The sequence below is a fragment of the Mirounga angustirostris genome, unplaced genomic scaffold, assembly GCF_029215605.1.
Source record: "Mirounga angustirostris isolate CCGP_5_RB_7025 unplaced genomic scaffold, mMirAng1.0.hap1 SCAF_8, whole genome shotgun sequence".
NCBI lineage: Eukaryota > Metazoa > Chordata > Mammalia > Carnivora > Phocidae > Mirounga > Mirounga angustirostris.
This window is the reverse complement of record NW_026991716.1, coordinates 115,169,530-115,192,106: the sequence shown is the minus strand read 5'-3', so window position 1 is coordinate 115,192,106 and position 22,577 is coordinate 115,169,530. Positions and strand designations below refer to the sequence as shown.

Here is a 22,577-nt window from a genome sequence, read left to right as displayed (position 1 = left end):
AAACATGCTAAAAAAAAATCACAGGATTAAATACAGCACCTCTTCTTGGGGCATGAGTTTCACCTATGTTTGGGGCTAGGGGCGAGGCAATGCTCGAGTGAGAATTTAACTATTAAGTTTTTAAATTTTACTTTATATTTTCCCCTATAAAGATATAATACAGAGGAGAATACAAAATGTGAATGATTTTTTTTCAAAATCAATCATAAGCCTTCCATGAAGTTTCCTTTGAGATTTTCTATGGACCCCTATAGATTCCATCCTCAACTTAATGTAAAGAGGGATAAGTGGGGTCTACTCTCTCAGTTGCTATTCAACATTGTACTAGAGGTCCTAGCCACTGCAATAAGGTGGTAGAGAAATAAAAGGCATTTTGATTGAGGAATAAAAAAGTAAAACTATTCACAGACAATATGACTGTCTACACAAGAAAATCCAATACATTAGAACTAATAATTATTTGGCAAGGTTGCATAATAAAAGATCAATATGCAAAGATCAACCTATTGCCATATACAAGGGATGAACAATCAGAAATTGAAATAAAAAACTTTCACAATAGCATCAAAAATATGAAAGACTAAGGCATGCATCTGAGCTGTGCAAGACCTATATGCTGAAAACTGTTAAGACACTGTTGAGAGCAGTTAAAGAAGACATATAAACGGGTCAGAAGACTCAGCATTCATTGTTAAGATGTCAATTCTCCTCAACTAATATATAGATTCAATGCAATGTCAATCAAAGGGTTTTTTTTCTTTTTTTAATTAATAAACTACTAAGACCAAGAAAATGCAGGACTTAGGCTGGAGAAAAATACCTGCAAAGTACATATTTGATAAAGAATTTGCATCTAGAATATAGACATACCTACACACACACACACACACACACACATTCACACAGAAAGTTTGCTATCTATAAAATATACCCCAATAAAAACTTAAAAATTAAAACAAATAAGGCAATCTCTAGTTTCAGAAGGATTCTTATCTCACTTAAAAAAATCAGTTTTGAGAAGCATGAGATTATGTGATCCTTAAGGTCAGGAACTAAAACTTCTATTTTTTTCTTTCCCTTCCACCAGGGACTGAAACCACACGCACAAGGCTTAACAGATATAACCGAATAACTCAATTCAGAAATACAATTATCTCACGAGCAAGCAGCCTGGAAGGAGGATGTGTCAGGCTTGGCAGCTCAATAATTTCCTCAAGGATGTAAGTTCTCTCTGCCCTTCTGCTTGGCCATCTTTAGCATTCTGGCTTTTCATTCTTAGGCTTATCACCTCATTGTCAGAGAATGGCTAATGCATCACATTCTCCTGCCACAGCCTCCAGAGCAGTAAGCGATGCAGGATGAGAGAAGGAGTCCTTCCTGTGGCTCTCTATTTAGATGAAATAAGATCTTTCCCAGAAGTCCCTTGGGTCACTTGCCCAAGAGCAGACCAATCATTGTCAAAGAAGACTAAGATTACCATAAATCTGGCTTCAACCAATCAGACATCTAGGACAGTGAGTGGCCCTCAACAAAATCGGGATTCTGTTAACAGAGAAGAAAAGAGGTAAATGACTGGCAGGCAACTGAAAATGTCTTCTACAATTGTTGACTAGTAAACAGAAATCCTGAACAGCTTTTTACATTACTTAACTCTCTACTCTTCATATTCTACTAAAGAAGCACGAATATGAATGTTTGTTTATTCAGAGTTTCCCTCCTCTCAAAACAAGCATTTCTGGTGGTTTATAAAACTAATGATGTAATGTATGGTGATTAACATAACATAAAAAAACAAGTTAAAAGACATAAAAAAAAACAAAACAAAATAAGGGTAAATAACCTAAGCCCAATTGAAAGAAAAAGAGAGCGAAGTATGGCATCCTTGCTGGTAATTGTGAAGTGTGCCAGAACACAGTGTTTGAAAACCCACCACTGCCACTGAGCACATAATGATTTCTGAATCTTAAATAAAAATGGAAAGGAAAACATGCTTAATCAAATAGGTCTTGATGTGGACAGTACAGAATATGACACAGTCACTTCCATTGCAATGCTTATCATTTCACTTTTTATTAGTGACATTTTCTTCAGAAACAATGAAAGTTAGTTCACACTCTCTGTGCAGTAGGGCCCGATAGTTGGGTTTAGTGTGAGAAGCCTCAGATATGTTTTATTGAGATGAGACATCCTGGCTAACCATTTTCTATGTATCATAAAATACTGGAAAATGAATATGACAGGGATTCATGTGGACTCAAATTGGTCTGAAATTTTTAGTGAAGGTTTCTCCTGTGTGACTTTGAAAAAAATTCATCAGTAAGAGTTCCCTACGCTCAAAACTTCAACAAATGTTGTAGCTGAAAGCTCTGGGACATGAAAAAATCAAGTATGCTGGAACACAGCCTGAGACTCAAAAACCTAGCTTGAATCATTGTTCTACCACCAACCAGCTATGGGGTCCTGAGCAACCTCTTTAATGCTGTTTGTCCTTAGCTTACTCTGATTACACCTATGAAATAATAGAGTCAGACAATTTGGTCTCTGCAGTCTATTCAAGCTTTAACAAGCAAAGAATCTGCCAAAGGGGCAACATTTAGAAAAAGGACAAAACTATTTAAATAATTATACTTAAATTCCTAAGAGCTTTTTAATATACATCCAGACACCAAAGGATATTTTATAATAATGTTTCAGAGTAAAAAAAAAAAAAAAAATCTTAACAAAAAATTTTCCTTTTTCCTCAATTCCTAAATTTGTTACTTGTCCCAGAGACAGAGAAAACCAGGCACTGGGAGTACACTTTCCTCCCAATTCCTTGCATAGGTTGATACACTCAACCTAACAGAATCTAACAGCAAAGCAACTTCCAGTTTAAGATTCCAATATTAACATTCAATCCATGTTCATGTGACAAACAATATCCCAAAGTCTTTCCATTAATTCCTTTAAATATCAAGCTTGACATTAAAGCTTCAAAAATGAAAATAACCCAAATACATTTCCAATGTCAGTGCAATAAACAATAAATGAAGGGAAAAAAATAAGTCTAGTATCCAAACATTTAACCTACTATAAACCAGAGGTACTCCTGGGTGGCTCAGTCATTAAGCATCCGCCTCCAGCTCAGGTTATGATCCCAGGGTCCTGGGATTGAGCTCCACATCGGGCTCCCTGCTCGGGGCGGGGAGCCTTCTCCCTCCCCCACTCCCCCTATTTGTGTTCCCTCTCTTGCTGTCTCTCTCTGTCAAAAAATAAATAAAATCTTAAAAAAAAAAAAAAAAACTATTAAACCAGAAATGTTCAGTGTAAAGTTTACTCCCTTGAAGATTAGCAAATTCCTTCAACATTCTAAAATAATTATACATAAACTGAAGTTATTATTAATGATTCCTGATTTACTTCTGCACAGTAACTTAGGCACAACAGAACGCGTCTGAATCGACCACAAAGTGAGCAGATACCATTACTGTAAGTCCCATGCAAATGTTCAGCAGATGGCATTCCAGAAAGACCTCTGAGCACTGATGGTAAGTTACCTAAATATTAAATACTTCTTCTGATTTTTCACAAAGGGTTTCAAATCATAAACTGTTTTCCTAGGATAATATGGAAGTTCTTTAATTTTGAGTGACTTTCAAAATCTAAGATACTAAACAAACAAACAAAATGAGAAAAAGGAAAAAAAAAACAGCCTAGCTGGGATCCCAGCCAATGAAAACTGAATTTCAAAGAAAAAAAATAAGAAGTCCACAATCTCACAATGAGGATGGAAACAATCACCCCAAACATGGATCAGTGCAGATATTATTATACAAATCAGAGTACTAGAGAAAGGAGGTATAGTCAGTCTTGGGGTGACTAGAAGAGTCTCATGAAAGATACACAGGCACAGAGTTAATAGTACCCTGACATTATTTGTCTCGCTCATCTCATGCAAATGCTCTCAAAACTGAAGTTGTAAAGGCTTTTTATTTTATTTTTTACTTTATTTTATGGACATTCAAGCTCACTTCCCTTAGTACTGATATCTGAAACACTGTTAGAACCTGTGACATTTACTCTGTATTTTTCATTACTGAATGCCCTAACTATGGCTATATATAGTTAAGCAATATAGAAAAACATATAATGTTATAATGTCTACCAACCTGGCAAAGTTCTGCATTTAAAAACCACTGATCACACATATGGTAGTTACTAAATACCTATATTTTATAAAATTTGTGAAGTAAGAAAATTTTGAGGGAGACAAGAGTTACGTAAAATAAGAGTATGAAACTATAAAGTATAAAGACATCCTGAGCAATATGAAAAACAACCATAATATATTTTTCAATCTTTGTTGAGTAAGTATTTTAACTTCCTGTGCACAACTTTAATCTATTGTTTAATTCCGGGTCAAAATGAAGTAACCCAAATATGCACTCTGTTATATAAAAGGCCCAGAGGATGAAATTACATCTCTCTCTAATAAGGTTCTTTGAAATCCTATACTAAAGTAACTTCGCAGCCAAATTATTTTTCTTCTGTTAATGCTGATTGAGCAATAAATAATAACTAGGAGAAAAACAAACATGTAAAATAAAGTGTTTCACACCTTTGCTTGAGCTTTCTTAATTGACCCCCATCTACCAACTTTCATACAGCTCAAAGGAAGGCAATTATTTCCTCGGCCTCTAAATAAAGCAATAATTCAACTGTAGTTTTCAGGGGGGCAGACTTTAATTTCAACATGTTAAAAAGCTGTATACGAAAGTATGCAAATTTTAGTGTTGAGGTTGAAACAAACCAAAAAATCTCATTTCACAACACAGTGCTGTTGTGATGGCTTAGCTTGATAAGGTGCTCAAGCTTCTTAGCCTCCATTTTTGCATCTGTAAAACAAAGGATTTGACCAGTGTAACCTCTAAAGGTCCCACCACCTGTAGAACAAGTCCGCAGTCTTCCCTAACAAGCATGGTAATATGAAAAGGAGATAAAGTGGGCAGGACACAGTGCAGAAGAAGTGTGAGTGTGCTTTTGAATCTTCCTACAGATCCTGGTGTAGAAAAACCAGCAGAGACCCCCAAATCCACCTAAGCCATTTTTTAATGAAAAATAACTGATACGCAATATTATATTTGTTTCGGTGCACAACACAGTGATTTGATATTTATATGCATTATGAAATAGTCACCACAATAAGTCTAGTTATCACCTGTCACCATACAAGGTTGTTACAACCCCTTTTTAAATCAGTAGATTGAAAAATAAATACCATCTATTTTATCGTCTTCAGTCTACCCCTTCATATTATTTCTGGTGTAACAGATCTGTGAATTAAGGATAAATGTTAATAGAAAAAAAAAATGGACACAGATCAAAGTTTTTTTCTTCTTATGTATGAAAACTTATAACATTTCAAAATTTTGTTGTTGTTGAAGGCATGAGTCAGGGAGGAAGACTAAAAAATATAGAGCATTTTCCCAGCAGATACACCTCATGGTTTATATTGTTGGCTCAGGAGCCAGACTGCCCAGTTAAAATCCTGCTCCCCCACCTGCTAGCTGGGTGACCCCTCCCCTATAAACTGGCAGATAATAATAGTGCCCACCTCATCAAGCCATGAGAATTAATTGAGTTAATATACATAAAGCACTTAGAAAGCCCAAGTGAGGACTACTTAAGGGTTAGCTGTGAGCCTCTGGGGCTCACAATCCAGTTATAATCCACTGGCCATGTGTGTCCACTGTAGCACTTTGGGCAAAATAATGAAAGCCAAGGAAAGTAAGTAGGCAATGTTTGTCCTTCCTTTTTTAACTCTTGTTTATTGTTTTTGCAGACCTTCTACCCTGCTATCCTGGTTCCTGCCAAGAGAATTAACGTAAACTTAACATATTAACTCTTGTAGGGGTATTTACATTCTACAGAAGTCTGGGAGAGAAATCAATCCTCAACCCAAGAAGATATGAAACGGTAGAATTTCATGTACTTTGAGACAAGTACTTTTTCAGTCTGACTCTATTGTCAAATTTGACACAATCACATCTAAATAATAGGCTCTTCTTTTCGTTGGAAATACTGATATCCAAAGAAAACACAGCAAGCAGTTTCTTCCAGAGATGAGAGGCATTTTCATTAACCACAAAAGTGTTTGTTTTCTCTTGTCTCTTTTTAATGGTTTCAATGTAAAAAAAAATAAACTTCCAATGCTAACAACACATAGTCTTTAGTCCTAGCCAATGTGACCTACTTTGCTAAAGGAAAACTGAAAATATCTCTCAATAATCTATGTAATTGAGTTCTAAGAGATCCTCTACCACTTTTTAAAGTAATAGCTATTGCTAATCTTTTTTATACCACTTAAGTATTTAATCCTACCATGCTTCCCTCCACTTCCTGATCTTGTCTGAACAAATGTACTTCCCTCCTGTGTTACTAAAAAACAACAAATGTCAGCAAAGGAGAGCACCTTGGAATATTCAAAACTACAGGTATTCTATACCATTTTCAGAGTCAGAGAGTGCTCTCCCTCCCCCATCCCAACGTTATCTTCTTCATTCTGACCCCTGCTGGGTTCCATTGTCGCTTCTGCAACCACGTGAGCCCACTGTGCCTTTGCCCATGTCAGCAACCACACACAAGCCTCCTCTTGTTTGGAAAAAGGTGCTCCCTTCAATTACTGTTGTTTCTCTTTAAACACACAAGCTTTCTCTTACTTCCTCCTCTTCTCTGGACTGAGCCTCTGAGATGTCTCTTCTTACCACAACTCAAGTGAGACTGCATTTCAAAGTGCCCCCAATAACCTTCTAATCAACCAATGAGAGAGCTTTTTTCTCAGTCCCCATTCTGCTTGACCTCTCAAAATGTCAGATAGTGATGACCAATTCCTCCTAAAAATTATCTTGGTCCTTAGCTCTGAAAACAGTATTATCCTGATCTTCCTTCTGTTACCCTACCCCTTCTGTCTCTCCTGACCCATCTTCCTCCTTCTGCTTCAGAAACATAGTATTCTCCCAGGTTAATCCTCATAAACCAGACATCATTTCCTCCTATGTACAGCACCTCAAGGAAAATACTGTTCTGCTCAACATGGCCAGCCCAGACATCTCTTCCATGGTACAACAGAGCTTCCCTGGTTGCTAGTTTGACACGTTCTCTACAGTTCTAAATTCAAACACATCTTTCTTTTTCCTTGAGTCACTGACACTTACTCGTGAACCCTCTTACTAGTATCTCCTAAACTTGGAACTCCAGGATAATCCTTGCCTTTCTTTTCCTTCTCCACATCCACCATTCACCATTCCTCTTATTCACTCTGTTTGGCTGGTTACCAAGTTCAGCAAAGCTTTCTCTTCAAGCTCTCTTCCTTGATTCTCTCCTTGCTTTCTTTCCACTGTCACAGCATTAGTTTACACCAGGAGTTGGCCAAGTATGGGCCACAGCCTGCCACATGTTGATGTAAATAAAGTTTTATTAGAACACAGACATGACCATTCATGTATGCATTGTTTATGGCGGCTCTCACACTCTACCAGCAGAAATAAGTAGTACGGAGACTTGATGGCCAGAAAACCCAAAATTATTTCCTGTCCTGCCTTTTACAAAAAAATTTGCTCCCCTGATTTAGGCCCTTCTCGGCTCACATGTAAACTGCTTCAAGATCTCCCAAACCATCTTCCATGCCCAGTTTCACACCTTGACTAATCTTCCCACCATCCGCTTAATTTTCCTAAAACATCATTTAAAAATATTACTCTCTTGCTCAAAAATTATGTAACTTTCCATTACATCCAACATAAGAGTCCCAAAAGACAGTGCAGTATCTTACACATCTCTATACTTCATATAGTGACAAACATCATGCTGGACACAAAGCAACATGTAAATATCTAAGCTTGACTTCAAAGATCTTTTTTTAGTCTGGTCTGAGGATTTCTCAGCTAGATTTCCCACCACTCTCCATCTTCATTCCCACAAAGCTTCTGATTCAGAAATTCTAATTCATCCACAGTTTTTGTACAGAACTTATTGTCTTCTATTTTACACTTCGGAGTCTTCACTCCTGCTATCTGACAGGCCAGGATAGGTCTTCTTGTGTCCAAACAATTTTCTCCTCTTTCAAGATCCAGTTAAGGTATAACTTAGCCTATCATAATTCTTTTCTTTACCTTTCTTAAACTGCATAGTACTTATTATTCTCCACTGCTAACTTGGCAATATTGTTTTGCTTTCTTACCTAGATTCTGTATGAATGCGTTTGCTTTTTCATCCCAGTTCCCTCAACAGTTTAGTACAGCATATCACAGTAAATGTTCAGATAAACTTCCTCAAATATTTTGCAGGGAACAAATACATAAGCAAATAACTCACTGAAAGCAGACATAACAAAGACCAGTGATTCTTGCCTCCACCCAGAAGACATTTGTCTACATCCATAGCCATTTTTGATTGTCACTAAAGGGAGAAAGTAGGGGAGGGAAATGGGAGCTACTGACACCTAGCGGGTAGATACCAGAAAAGCTTCTGCACATTACACAATGCACAGGACAGTCCCCCACTGCAAAGAACCATCTGGCCCAAATTGTCGATAATGCTGAAACTGAGAAACCCTGAGGTAGGTCAATTCTTTGCTAATTCGTAATGCCTAGAAGCCTCATATCTACAAGCACAGCAATCAGAAAATAATATTTGTTGACTGATTTCTAAATATTTATGGCATTGTTACTTGGATCGAAGCACAAAGAAGTGAATGACGTCTCAATACTTATTTAGCTGTATCTCTTCCTTGAGAGAGGCCAACCCAGTAACCAGTAATGCAGATATAATATGTGATTTTTGGAAAATTTGGAAGAATCATATCGAAAGAAAACTTACTGATTGTGGCAACGTGCAAGTATGGCATAACTCAGTATTTATAGGTATGATGACAGTAAGATCAAGCAACCACCTTAAGTACACTGTTGTCTCTTTAACCTCTAAACGTGTGTGCCCCAGAATTCAGTCCTTTTAGTTTGTCTCTATCTAGGCTTACTCTCTTGGTGATCTCAACCAATATTATTTCTTTAAATATCACAGATACACTGAAGCCTCCCAAATTTATATTTTGAGTCCAACCTTCTTTCCTGAATTCCAAATGGTTACATCTAACTGACTTCTTAACATTTCCACTCTTATGTCCAGTATCAGGTCAAACTTAATATGTCTCTATGAACTCAGTTTCTTAATATACTCCCAGAAATCTGTCCTCCACACAGTGTCTCAGCCATCCAGCATCATTCGATCTTAGGGTTCTGCCATCTTGAACTGAAGCGTCCTCCTCATTCTTCATGCTAGGGGAACATACGGACCAAAGAATCATGCAGCAGCTTCTCACTGCTTCCACCTGGAAATGATACACACATCACTTCCCTTTGCATTTCATTTGCCAAAGTCCTATGGCCCTATCTAAATGTAAGGAGGCTAGAATGTGTAGTTCCCAATGCACCAGAAAAGAGGAGTATGAAACAGCATTGGTGAAAACACAGTGATGTCTCTGCTTCCACGCCTAAAACTGAACTCCTGGATCTCCACCCTCAGTCAGTTCCTTCTAAGTTAACCTATCTCAGTACATGCCACGTCATCCTTCCCACTGCTCAGGATGAAGACCTTGAAGCCATCTTTGACTCCTTTCTCTCACAACTGACATCTAACCCATCAGCAAGTCCTCTGGCTCCACCCTCAAGACATACCCTGAATCCAATCACTTCACACCACCTCCCCACTACTATCCTGTCCATTTCACATCTGGATACTTCCAACAGCCCAGTTTCTACTCTTGTAATCATACTGTTAATTTTTAACACAGTAGGCAGGGTGATCTTTTAAAAACTTAAGTTACATCATGCTGTCCCTAAGCTCAAAACCCTCCAACTGCTTTGCAAGTCGCTGAGGTTAAAATTCAGGCTCTTAAAATGGCCTAAGAACCCCTACGTAATCTGTACTCCTCTATTTCACACTTCCAACCCAATTACTTCTTTATTTCCACCTTGTTTTCTCCACCACTGCCACCAACATCAGCCTCTTTCTATTCTTTGAACATATGAGCTATGCTGCCACCTCACAGTTTCATAGTTGCTGTCTCCTCTAACCACAAACCCACTTTCCCCACATACCCACAGGGCTCATTCCTTCACCTTCTCCAAATCTTTGCACAAATGCCATTTTCTCAGTAAGATCCCCCTGACTCCTCTTCCAAAACTGCAGCCTTCCCTACCCACCTAACTTGCCCCCAGATCTTCCTATCCTCCTCCCTACTTTATCTGGTTTTCCTCCTTACACTTACTATTACCCAACATACTCTACTTGTTTACTATTCATCTCCCCTAACTAGAATATAAGCTCCATGTGAATAATAATATTTGTCCATTTTGTCCACCATGGATTTCTAACATCTAAAACTATGCTTCAAATATAGTCGTTCTTCACAAGTATTCACTAAATAAATTAGTTGCCACTGTCCAAAACTCATTTTAAGATAACTTTAGAAGCCAGGGGCCTGGGTGGCTCAGTCAGTTAAGCACCTGACTCTTGGTTTCGGCTCAAGTCATGATCTCATGGGTTGTGAGATCAAGGCCCACATCAGGCTCAACGCTCAGCAAGGAGGCTGCTTAAAGATTCTCTCCCTCTGTTCCTCCCCCTACTTGTGCACCCACGGGCATGCTCTCTCTCCCCTCTAATAAATAAACCTTTAAGCAAAAATAAAATAACTTTAGAAGTCGACATAACATCTTAAAATCTTATATTAAACTAAAATTGGGGGGAAGACAGAAATGGTGTTATATTTATCTTTTAATCCTCAGTTTAGCAAATTTCCTGAAAGAGAACAAGGAATCTTTAAATATTTCTTTAACTGAATTCGTCGAATTGTCCTTCAATTTCATACATTCTGCTATCTTATGACTATCTGTTCAAAATATTTAGTAATGAAGATCGTACAGTAGATTTGTACTCATGGGAGAATAACTTCTATTTCCCACCAAGACCCAGGGTATTTAAACATTTGCTCTTTATTTGAATAAGCTGAGATCAAGTTGAGTTTTAATGCATCATATGTATTGAAGGGTCTGAAAACCATTTAAGTTGATCAAAGCAGGTAAGATAATACATTTTGCAGCATAGATTCTGGAAGAAGACTACATAAGCTCACATCCATCAGCACAGCATTCTAGCTGTCACAACCTTGAATAAGATCTCCAAGTTCACCTTCAGTGTCCTCTTCTTTATTTTTTTTTCCCTTTAACTTTATTTTTTTTATTAACATATAATGTATTATTTGTTTCAGGGGTACAGGTCTGTGATTCAACAGTCTTACACAATTCACAGCCCTCACCATAGCACATACCCTCCCCAATGTCCATCACCCAGCCACCCCATCCCTCCCACCCTCCTCCACTCCAGCAACCCTCAGTTTGTTTCCTGAGATTAAGAGTCTCTTACGGTTTGTCTCCCTCTCTGGTTTCGTCTTGTTTCATTTTTCCCTCCCTTCCCCTATAATCCTCTGTCTTGTTTCTCAAATTCCTCATATCAGTGAGATCATATGATACTTGTCTTTCTCTGTTTGACTTATCTCGCTTAACATAATACCTTCTAGTTCCATCCATGTCACTGCAAATGGCAAGATTTCATTTTTTGATGGCTGCATAATATTCCATTGTATATATATGCCACATTTTCTTTATCCATTTATCTGTCAATAGTGTCCTCTTCTTTAGACTAGAGTTATGACAGAGCCTGCCATGTGGGGCAGTTTAATGAGATGAGTCACATAAAGCACTACCAAGGAATACAAGCTCTTTTCATTAGCCAACATTTTCCACTTGCTGTATAACTTACAGCAAAAGTTACATTACATCAATTGTCCCATTTCTCAGAATTATTAAAGCATGAAAGAAATAGATTACATTTATATCATAGACAGTTATTTTCATTTTAATTGTTAAGATAGAATCATTGGACAATCAATAGACCACATGTAAGTTGTAAATTCAGATAAGAGACTTTTGGTACCTAAAGATATTATGGCTCTTATTTGCACCTCTACTCTCCAAACCAAGTAAGTGCTCAAAGCTGCTGACAACTATCCAGCCCCGGATCAGTAGGTGTGAGGCTCTCTGCCACTCCTCCTCCTGACCAAGTCCATGGCGGGCTGCACTAAGTTGACAATGTTTCTCTTCCACTGAGCCAGGAGGTAGCTTTAGGTTCCTTCTCAACAGGGGCAACTGCTACCGACTGATCACAGGTGACAGAAGAAAAGCCTAACATTTACTTTCCACATCATGGCAAATAGTATGCAATCACAATCCATATTCTGTATAATATGGGGCTCTCCTTCTCTGTATACAAGTGTATTCCAAAATTTGTGGAGAGGTTTTAATAAAATTAAACTATAATTTCAGAAGGTCATAGAAGATAATTCATGGAATCTTCTTATGAATCCTTATCAACTCATGCAAAAATTTAGAGATTCAGAATTAGAAAATTATGCAAATTGAAAGAGTAAGCCTTAGTGACTAATAAAAATTAAAAATTAAATTTACTGTATCTAGTTTTTAGGTACTCTATTATATAATTGCAAAGTAAAGATATAATTGGCAATTAGGAGTTACAACAGTTTTGAAAGTGGTTTAGCATTAAGCAAAATTCCAATGAACTCTGAAACATACTGTCCAATTGGATGGTGCAAAAAATACATGCTGTGAACATGATTCCTTTGACTAGTTTAAAGGCCAAGTTCTTCCTAACAGATTTGCAGCCTCAAATATAATCTGATTTTGGTTAGATTAGAATAAAATACATTGTATGATAATGCTCAAACTGATTTAGAGTATCTAAGAAAAAAAAAGCAATAAAATAATGGGATTCCAGGATTTTGACAATGCCACATTATCAAAAATGAAAAATCAATTTAAACTGAAGGTAATCAAAATAATTATTTTATAGCATGGTGTTGAAACACTGACAGAAATTGGTGATTCTGAAGCTCTATATCGAAAGGATAATTTGGCTGGCATATCAATTCCAGACAACAGCTAAAAACTATCCAAAAGACTCAGAAAAGAGCACAGGTTTTAAAGATGGGCTAGGAGCTATAATCAAAAATGAGCCACAGAATCTCTAAGAACAGAGAGCTGAGGAATAATCTAAAGTCATTTACTATTTTAAGGGAGACAAACTGAGACAGAAAAGAGATTAATTTATTAAACTAACTCTAGAATTTTAATTTGCATTATTAAGTTAGTAGATCTGATGCAAAATTAAATACTATCAGTATCTACAAATATATATAAACTTCTAAAAACACCGCTGCAACATATATCTAAGACGGATCGAATGGATGTGAATTTAGACCTCACTAACCGAAATATGTCATCAATAATGAGTTAAGTGATTCAAGTTAAGTGTAACAATGTTGACATATGTAGGAATATTCAAGCCCTATTTAATGTCTAATATTAGGGAATGCTATCCTACAGTAAAAAATTCATTCTCCCTCAGTCTGCTTAGTACTCATTAATGCTTTATTCCATAGCACACAGTACTTAATTCACAAGCAACATTTTTCTTCCCGAACTTCTAGCTTGACGATAAATTTAGGCAATACTCCCTCTCACTTTGATATGAATGAATAATGTGAGGGAAAAAAATCTATGGGAAATCATCAAAATAGGACTTCAAGATATCTCAATGTGTAAGGATAGTATAGAAGCTATGAAACCAACAAATATTGCTCAGTCTTTATTTGAATACAGGGAATATAACATATTTCACAGTATCAAAGGAACTTATGATTATTAGTATAGATACTGCTATGTATAATTTAGATTCATATTTATTTCTATTAACAACTTAGTTAAAAACTGTAGTTATAATTGGATATAAAACTGCTTCTAAATAATTATGAAGTTCTAATATAGAATTTCAGACAAATATGAAAACTAAACCTTACTTTAATTGCTGACCTCTTAAAATTCCCTAGATGCTCTCAGCCAGACTGCAAAATAAGATCCAGATAAAATGCAAAAAAAAAAAAAAAAAATTTAAGAACCACACTTTGTTTTGATTACATGCTGTTAAGTGAGTATTATATGTTATGTGCAATTTTTTAAAAATGTAAGTGAAACATGAATTCATGAGTCAGTAATCCATTTTGAGAATAACATTTTGGCTTTCTAAAATTCATCAGGCTATTCAATAACATACTTTAGCATGTAACAGTATATAAAAGCTTTTGAAGAAAACATTCATTAAATGTCAGCAAGAATTGTGCTAAGAAGTAAGGATACAAGATGAACAAGACTCGCTATTACTCTTAAGTACTTTATAATCCAGTAGAGAGGTAAATAAACAGATAAGATTTCAGTTCTGTGGGGTAAGTCCGGGATGGAGGTAAATGTCATTGGCAGCACCTCGTAGAGACCCCTGACCCAGCAAGGCTGACAGCCTGGGGAATAAAGAGGCACTCCAGAGGAACTGTAACCCACACTGAGTCTTCCAGATTTACAAGGTACCTCGGTGGAGCAGAGACCCATCTGGGAAGAGGTTACAGCGCTAGCAAAGACACAGAAACCTCAGAGAACCTGCAAGATTCCGGGAACCAAAAGAACCCGGAAAGAATACCGAAGAGATAGAGGTAAGCAATCAGTTGCTTCTGTGGGCTTCACTGCATGCTTGGGACTTTCCCTTGAGGGCAAGAAAGGGCCTGTGAAAGATATTAAGTAGAACAGCAACATGAGCAGGTATGTATTTCAGGAAGACCACTCTAGAAGCAACTTAAAGCAGAAAAAGACAGTTAAGAGATAAAATAGAGATCCAAAATAAGAGCTGGAGCAGAGAGAACAGCTTTGAGAGATAGTAAAATTTAAGAAGAGACAGGAGTTTGAAATGGGGATGAAGGAGAGAAGGATGAGTCCCTGCTTTCTGATTTAATCCACTCTGTAGCTGAGGACGTCATCCTCAGAGGAGATGAGAAGAACTGAAACAGAAGAGAAAGGGAGAAAAATTGGGAGAGGAGAGCTTGTGAGCTCAGTTGTCATATGCTGAGTTTGTAAACCTATGCACCTCCAGGCAGGGCTTTCTGCCAGAAGGTAACTGGATATGCAAGAATGAATGCATACTCTTTAAAGTCCATCTGAATATGTCAGGTAATTGTAATAACAGCTAACATTTACCAAGTTTCTACTCTAAGCAGGGCATATGCTAAGCCTTTCATATAACTTCTTTTTATTATCCTCCCCACACTACATATGAAGAAGAGTTTAAGTAATTTCCTAATGGTTACAAAGTATTTAAGTGTCAGGGATTTCTGATTTCAAGTCCTTACCCACTACACTATGCTGTATCATGCAAAATCCATTACAGGTTTTAGGACCAGATAGACATGGGTTCAGTTCTAATCACTGCTACTTAACAGCCAAGTGACCTTGACACTCTCCAAGCCATAGCTTCCCCATCTGTATAATGTATACTGTATAATGGTGACCATAACAATTACATCACAAGATGTTAAAGATTAGAGAGAAAATATGGAAAATGCTAGATTCAATCTATATGTGCAATAACTGGTACCCACTGTTATGTCTATGCCTAGAGAAAGAATTCCTCTATGATCTGAGAAAATTTCCTTTCATCTTATTATGAACTTTCTTTTAATTCTACTCTATTTTTTCTATATCTTAATAAAGGCTAAGTATCATTTTTCAAAATATTTGAAACATACTTTATACAATTTAATGTCATTTAAAGATTTCACTCAAATAGAAATCATTTCAATGGAAAGGGGCTGATTCAATTTTTTTGACATTTCTTATAGTGATGAATGTCAAAATAAGAAAACCCCAAAGCCATAAGTCATGTCGATGTTCTGGAAAGAGCTTTGGACTTGGAGTCAGAAGACTTGGGTGAAGTCCCAACTCTGCCGTTTACTAGCCATGGCATCATGGGCAAGTCATTAACAGTCCCAAGGGTCCCTCAGTACATGTACAAGATGCACAGATTGGCCTATATGTTCTTCTAAGTCTATGGATGCTGAAGGAGAAAGGCTTTAGGATCTTTATAAAACCAAAGCCCTTAAGTCATTAACACCTGACACAAACTTCAAGCTTCCTGTGTTTTAAACCAAAAGTGCCCACTCTTTGATGGCCTATCAAACCACACTATATATCAGGAGCTCCCAATCTGACTCTGACCAGATGATAACCCTCAGCTGGAGAGTTCAATGTGAGGTGCCGGTGGTGGGGGGGGGGGAGTGGGAGGGGAGGAGTGGAGAGCATTCTTTCCTTTTCTCAAAATCTCCCCCATTCTCACCAAAAGTTCAGTAGCTGAGTTTGAGCTGAGAAGCCAGAAGGTGACACTAGATTTCTGGTTTTCAAACCTGGATGCACATTAGCAACACCAGGAACTTAAAAAAAAAAAATTGTTTTTAAATGTTGAGCTCCGTAACCCTAAAATAACATTGGAGGAAACTATGTATGATTTACAAATGCTCAGTTTCACTTTGTAAAACGTCATATGAAGCATCTTGTGTAATAATCTCACTCTAATGTTAAACATAAGAACATAGTCTCTTTAACCTCCACTACACTGAAAACAAATATTCTTGAGGATACACACATAAGTAGATCACCCACTCCAGTCTGCAGGGACTGCACCTGCATTATCTCTGAAAGTTCCATGTCCTGAGCAAGCCCAGGGTCTCTGGAAAACAGGGGTAGTTGGTCAATCTCTCTCTCTCTCTCTCTCCCTCTCTCTCTCACACACACACACACACACTCAGGCACACATGCACGCATGCACACGTAGGCACACATGCACACATGCACACAAACATTTAAGTAACCCTCAGTGTGTCAGAACAAAGTATAGATCAACAGTGGCTCTCTCATGAAGCAGCACCACTAAAATGACATTACTCAATCAGGTACATACATGGTCGCACTTACAGACCTCTGACGCTACTGGGATCCATAAACAGGCAATCGCGTGGGTGACATCATCATGCTATCATCCATTTTGTTAGAGTCCACACTACGATAACCAGCATTCAAAAAAATAACTCCTTGGAAGCCCCTGCCTCCTAATTGCTATTTGTCTAGTCAAGAAATTTTTGAAGAATAACACCTCTACCATTTGACAGACTTTTTTTTATACTTTTATAGTTTTGTATTTTTTGTTACATTTTTCTATAATGATGTCATGGAAAATTAAATAATTTTACTTTATTTAAGATAATATACAATGAAATTAGGCAATGGTTGTGTCTGTTTGGAAATTAAAGACTTGGTTATCATCTTTTCTTTTAAATGAAATATTTTTAAAAACAAATTAATTTGAAATGGCATGTATTCACCAGAACATATACTCCTCTGTATTTCAAAACCAAGCTCATCACGGAAGTATTTTCTAGAACCACATTATTATACACAAATGCACTCTCTTCTGTTGCCTCGTAGGAACATCAGATCCTAAGATCAAGTCATGATCATACAAGCTACTAAAGAATAGCATCAATCTGCATAACATACCCTTGGTAGGTTCCCATGTCTCCTTACTTGTGACATTGCTGGTTGTCTATGAGAGAAAGGGCTTGGGCCATGGTTGGCTATGGTGTGCGAGTGTGAGGAAAGACCTCGCACTGACTTCAGTTCCACCCACTAAAGCATTAGTGCCATGGAGACACTACTAGTGAGTTAGGAGCAAAGGCCCTGGAAACCCTTTCCCTTCGAGAAAAGCAGAATCTTAGAGTGACTGCCACCAATCTTGTGCGTTCTTCACTCTGCAGAGAACTAGCAAAATGAGGAAGCCCGTGAAGGCACAGGAGGACTGTGGCTGCCATCCCTAAAGTGAACAAGAGGCATGCTGGTAACACACCTCCTGTTATGCTTCTGACATTCAACACTACATGCGCTATCTAAGCACCTTGGCAATAAAACCAAATAAAGAGGGTGTGCAAAATTGTTTAGACCATAAAAACACTTGAAATGATTTAAATGCCCTAGTCTTTCTACCACTGGCTTTCGAAGCAGACAATCAAGGGAGACCTCAAAATGTGACATCATTAAGCAGAAATGGCGTACATTTCCAAAGGTCTGTTTTATGGCCTTAGAAGAGAATTCAAAACTCAACTAAAATATATATTTTTAACAAAACTCTTGATTTTTATGATATATTCCTTTTAGTATGATTTTGAGTGGGTTTGCCACAACTTTTTTCAGCAAACTTGAGACTGAATAAGACTTACTGATTGCTCATTTAAGTCCTGGGAGTCTTCCATGTGGTTTTCTCACTTCTCCAGCCACCTCCAAACAGAAGCAACTTCCTTCAATTAAAAGTGGATGATCTAAAACAAAAAGATGGAAACAAAGAGGAAAAATGAAAAAGTTATTTTTTTATTTATTTGCAAATTACCAAAGCACAATATGATTTATGTGATAATGGATAATCCATGAGAGCATTATTTTCAAAGAACAAAACTCATTAATGTTATCTCCATATCTTATAGACCTAATGATCTTGAAAATCACATCACGGTAAAATTGGAGTATGTGAACAGCTACTCAGGAATACTATAAACAAAAACATCTGAGGACAATTTTGGAGACACGGTCTATAATAAACTATTTTGCTGAAAGAGATCTGTCATTAAGCAATGACAGATTAAAAATTAAGAGTCTGTATTAATTGATCACTTTCTGAAGCACATGAATTGAGAAAATACAATGTGTATCTTAATATGACAGCTTGCTATAAAGGAAAATTTGCCTGAATTACCAGATGACCATTATTCAGTTTTAAAGAATAGAAGGTCATAAAATACATGGTCAATTTTAATTAGCAATAATCACGCCTTGGATAAACCTCATTGGCTATAATACTGCCACTGTGCAAAGCTTACATGGTCAATTTTAAATAGAGAATAAAAATAACACTATTACAATAAAAAAAAGGTATTACAAACATATATGGGAAGGACAATTCATTAATAAACCATAGTGAGACAATCAGTTAATTATTCAAAAAAAGTTCATCTTTACTCCATACTATATATTTAAAACCTTCCAGGCAAACTGAAGTATAAAAAAGCTCCAAGAAAAACAGGCATAATTTCTTTTAATTCCCAGATGGAGAAAGATTTTGTAACACAAACAATGGAATACAAAACAAAAAAGCCAAATAACCTCTTGAATCCCCTCACACCTACATCAAAAAAAAAAAAGATAAAAATTAAAAGATATGTGAAAATATAAAAAGAAATATCTGCACAAATATCAAACACAATAGGCTAATGTCCTTAACATATAAAGAGTTCTTACAATGCAAAGAGAAATGCACACACACCTCTACAGAAAAATGGTCCATCACCACAAAACAATGCTCACTCATTAATAAATAAAATGCAATTTAAAATAGCAATGATGCATCTGTAGCCCTTCAAATCCTCATTTTAAAAATAAAAAGTTTAGAAAAAGATTTCTCACTGGCATAAATTAGATATAAAGTGCTAAACCCAAGGAATATTTAGTGCCATCGAAATTCTCTGAAGATATAATTTTAGTGAAAGATAAGTATTCCAATAAGTGTTCTGCAGAAACATTTTCCCCAGTTTATTGAAATTCAACATACGCAGGTGTTTTGCTCCATTTTAGAAACATCCATTCGTACATTCCCTACTATAACCAGGCAGCTGTGGCTTTAATTTCTTTTCTTTTCCACGTTGCAATATTTTCTACAACAAACCTATTACTTTCCTTATGAGAATACATTTTAAAAATTACAAAGGAAATTTAACATATAGCTTGTAAATTGTTTTATGCATATAAGACCCAGAGATACAGATTAAAGATTTTTTTTTTTAATCTTAAGAGTTAAAAGTCATAAAATAGGAATGTAACTTGTATGTATGTAATGTGACAGTCTCCATAAGACACGGATTAAGTATACTCCAAAACTAGGGAACTGTCCTTTAAAGAACAACACAGTTTTACAGCATATATGACATGAAGGAGGAAGAGTAAGTATGAAGCACACTGAAAGTTGGGGCAGCATGTATTTGGATTCAGAAAGATAAGCAGGCAGGGAGTTCAAGATGTACAGATGTGACTTTTTTGTGTTGGGGGTGGGCGTGGGAAATGGTGACTGGAAAACCTGGGCTTCCTCCCTCTTTTGTCTCCCACTCTCCCCTTCTCCTTAAGGACTGATTCACGGCATCTAATCTGGGTCATTCATCTTCATTCTTACTGATCTCTTGCTTGCTCCTCCTATCCTTGAAGACCTCCATCCCAATCCTCAGCCCTGTGTACTGCTCCCTCCCCTCGTGACCAAGACCACCCAGGTCAGGCTCGCCTTGGGTATGGGCCCACCACAGTAAGTGCAGGCCACTAGTCCCGCTGATGCTGACCTTGCTAAGACTGACACCTGCCGACCTCATGCGCCCTTCCTCCATCTTCCCAGATGGAGGTGTGGCAGATCATCTCCTTTAGAGGCATATTCTCCTCACTACCTAGATAACAGACTGGCCAATTACTCCTAAGCCTGCTGTTTAAAAAAAGTACCACAAACTGGGTGGCTCTGACCAATAGAAATTTATTGTCTCTTAGTTCTGACAGCAAGAAGTCCTAAATTAAGGTGCTGGCAGGTCCAGGCTCCTTCTGGAGACCCTAGAAAAGGATCATTCCTTGTCTCTTCCTAGTTTCTAGTGTTGCCCACAATCCTTGGCATCTCTTGGCTTGTAGATACATCACTCCAACTCTGCTTCCATACTCAACAGTATTCTCCCCGCCCATCTCTTGACTTGGACTTCTTCTGTGTGTGTGCCTCCGTGTCCAAATTTTCCTATTCCCAAAAGTACACCAGTCACTGGATTAGAACCTACCCTAAAAAACCTCATCTTAACTTGATTCCTTCTGCAAAGACACTACTTCCATATAAGGTGACATCCACAGGTAATGGGGTTAGAATTTGAACCTATCTTTTAAGGGATCCAATTCAACCCACAACATACATATGGTTACCACACTAAAATGATTTTTAAGATGTCATCAAGGTTTCAATGTAGTATTTCCAGAAAGGATACCTAGCAATTAAAATAAGGATATGGATCATTAGGAAAGAAGTAATCATTTTCTAGAAGGACCACCATCTCAGGACAAGGTAATAACTCAAGTGAAATTAAAAATTAAGACTTCAGAAAAGATGTTGGAACATAAAAGAATTAAGAAAAAACCAGCCTTTTTTTTTTGTTAACCGCCCATTGAGAATCTATTTAAGGTTCCAGTTGGGGAGCTATTTGCATTAATGTTCCATGTTACAACATAATACTTTGCTTTATGTTTCCTTAAAATTGAGATTGTTACTTAGTTTAACTTCTTTATGGTAACATGAATTTCTTTTTTTGCCAAACACGTTAAGGTACTAAAACATTATGAGCCCAGTGATTTTATATTATTGAACCAAGTAAAACTACCTAGGCTAATTGCAGACACAGTATTATTTTACATCATAATTTAGCAGTGGTTGTTATGCTAAATCTTTTAACATTTCATTTTCACAAATATATGAGAAAAAGACAGGAACACTCTTCAAATCAAGTAAGAGAAGTATTACTTCATAATAAAGATATAAAATTAAAGAATAAATAAAACCTCTTGCTGTTTTATGAGGCAATAATCTAGTTTCCAGCTCTCTTTCAAGGCCATTCCCCCAGAAAAGGTGAATTTAAAAAGGAGTAATAGCAACCTCACCCATTCCATGTTAGATTTTTTTCTCCTGCAGTCAGGTTCTCAATACATAGTAAATGGATGATATCCTTTTCTTCAATTCTGCTTTAGAAAAAGTGAGCTATCAACTCTTGTGCCTTAGAAAATTAGAATTTAAAAGAACAATCCTCCTGGTTTAAATATATAAAGAGATTCTGATATCAAGTTACAAAACAATTCTCAGAAATGGAACACGGTACTGAGGCCTGGTCCAGGCAGTGGAGAGAGCAAAGAGAAAAAGATGTTGAGAGATGTTTGAGAAATTTGTAGAGTTTGCGTGATGCAGCCCTCAGCCTCTGGACTGATCTTTCTATCTAATCAAACCTTCAGTGAAAACCAGATTGTCCAGGCAGGCTTTGCTCTGGCTGAACAAACATGAACGTGGAGGGGGGCGGCTCCCCGTGCCAGGGCTGGCACGGGACGAGGACAGAAGCTGCACATGGGAATACTACACCTCTGGATGATGCACACCCATGGCACAGCCTTCCACCAGCCATTAAAGCCAGGCACCTGGGCTTTGTCACTGACTCCTTGCCCACTCCTCTCCAGTTCCGGAAGCTACCAAGTGCTATCAGTACGTCATAGTGCTCATTCAAATCTCTCCATGCTTCTCTCCTCGCTGCTGCGACGGTAGTTCAAGCCATCAGGGGCCCTCGCCCAGATGGGAAGCAAGAGCTTCGTGAGGGGCGCCTTTCCTCCAGAGCGGCTCCCTAGACTTGACTTTTCACAGTGCAGTCAGAGTGATACTTTAGAGATCTAGCTGGATTCTCTTAAAGCAAATCAGAGCTTTACGCCACGTGTAGGATG

General features: G+C 37.4%; 1 protein-coding gene and 1 pseudogene across 5 annotated transcripts in view; both read right to left on the bottom strand.

Moving 5' to 3' along the window:
* Positions 1-22,577, bottom strand: part of EYA4 (EYA transcriptional coactivator and phosphatase 4) — a 267,602-nt gene that overhangs the window by 221,634 nt on the left and 23,391 nt on the right. For all 5 annotated transcript variants that reach the window (XM_045865570.3, XM_045865574.3, XM_045865575.3 and 2 more), the window contains exon 2: positions 18,257-18,355. In XM_045865570.3, coding sequence (XP_045721526.1) covers positions 18,257-18,289 — 33 coding nt within the window. In that variant the 5' untranslated portion in view covers positions 18,290-18,355. The remainder of the gene's footprint in view (positions 1-18,256; positions 18,356-22,577) is intronic.
* Positions 18,778-18,907, bottom strand: LOC123837976 (U4 spliceosomal RNA; annotated as a pseudogene).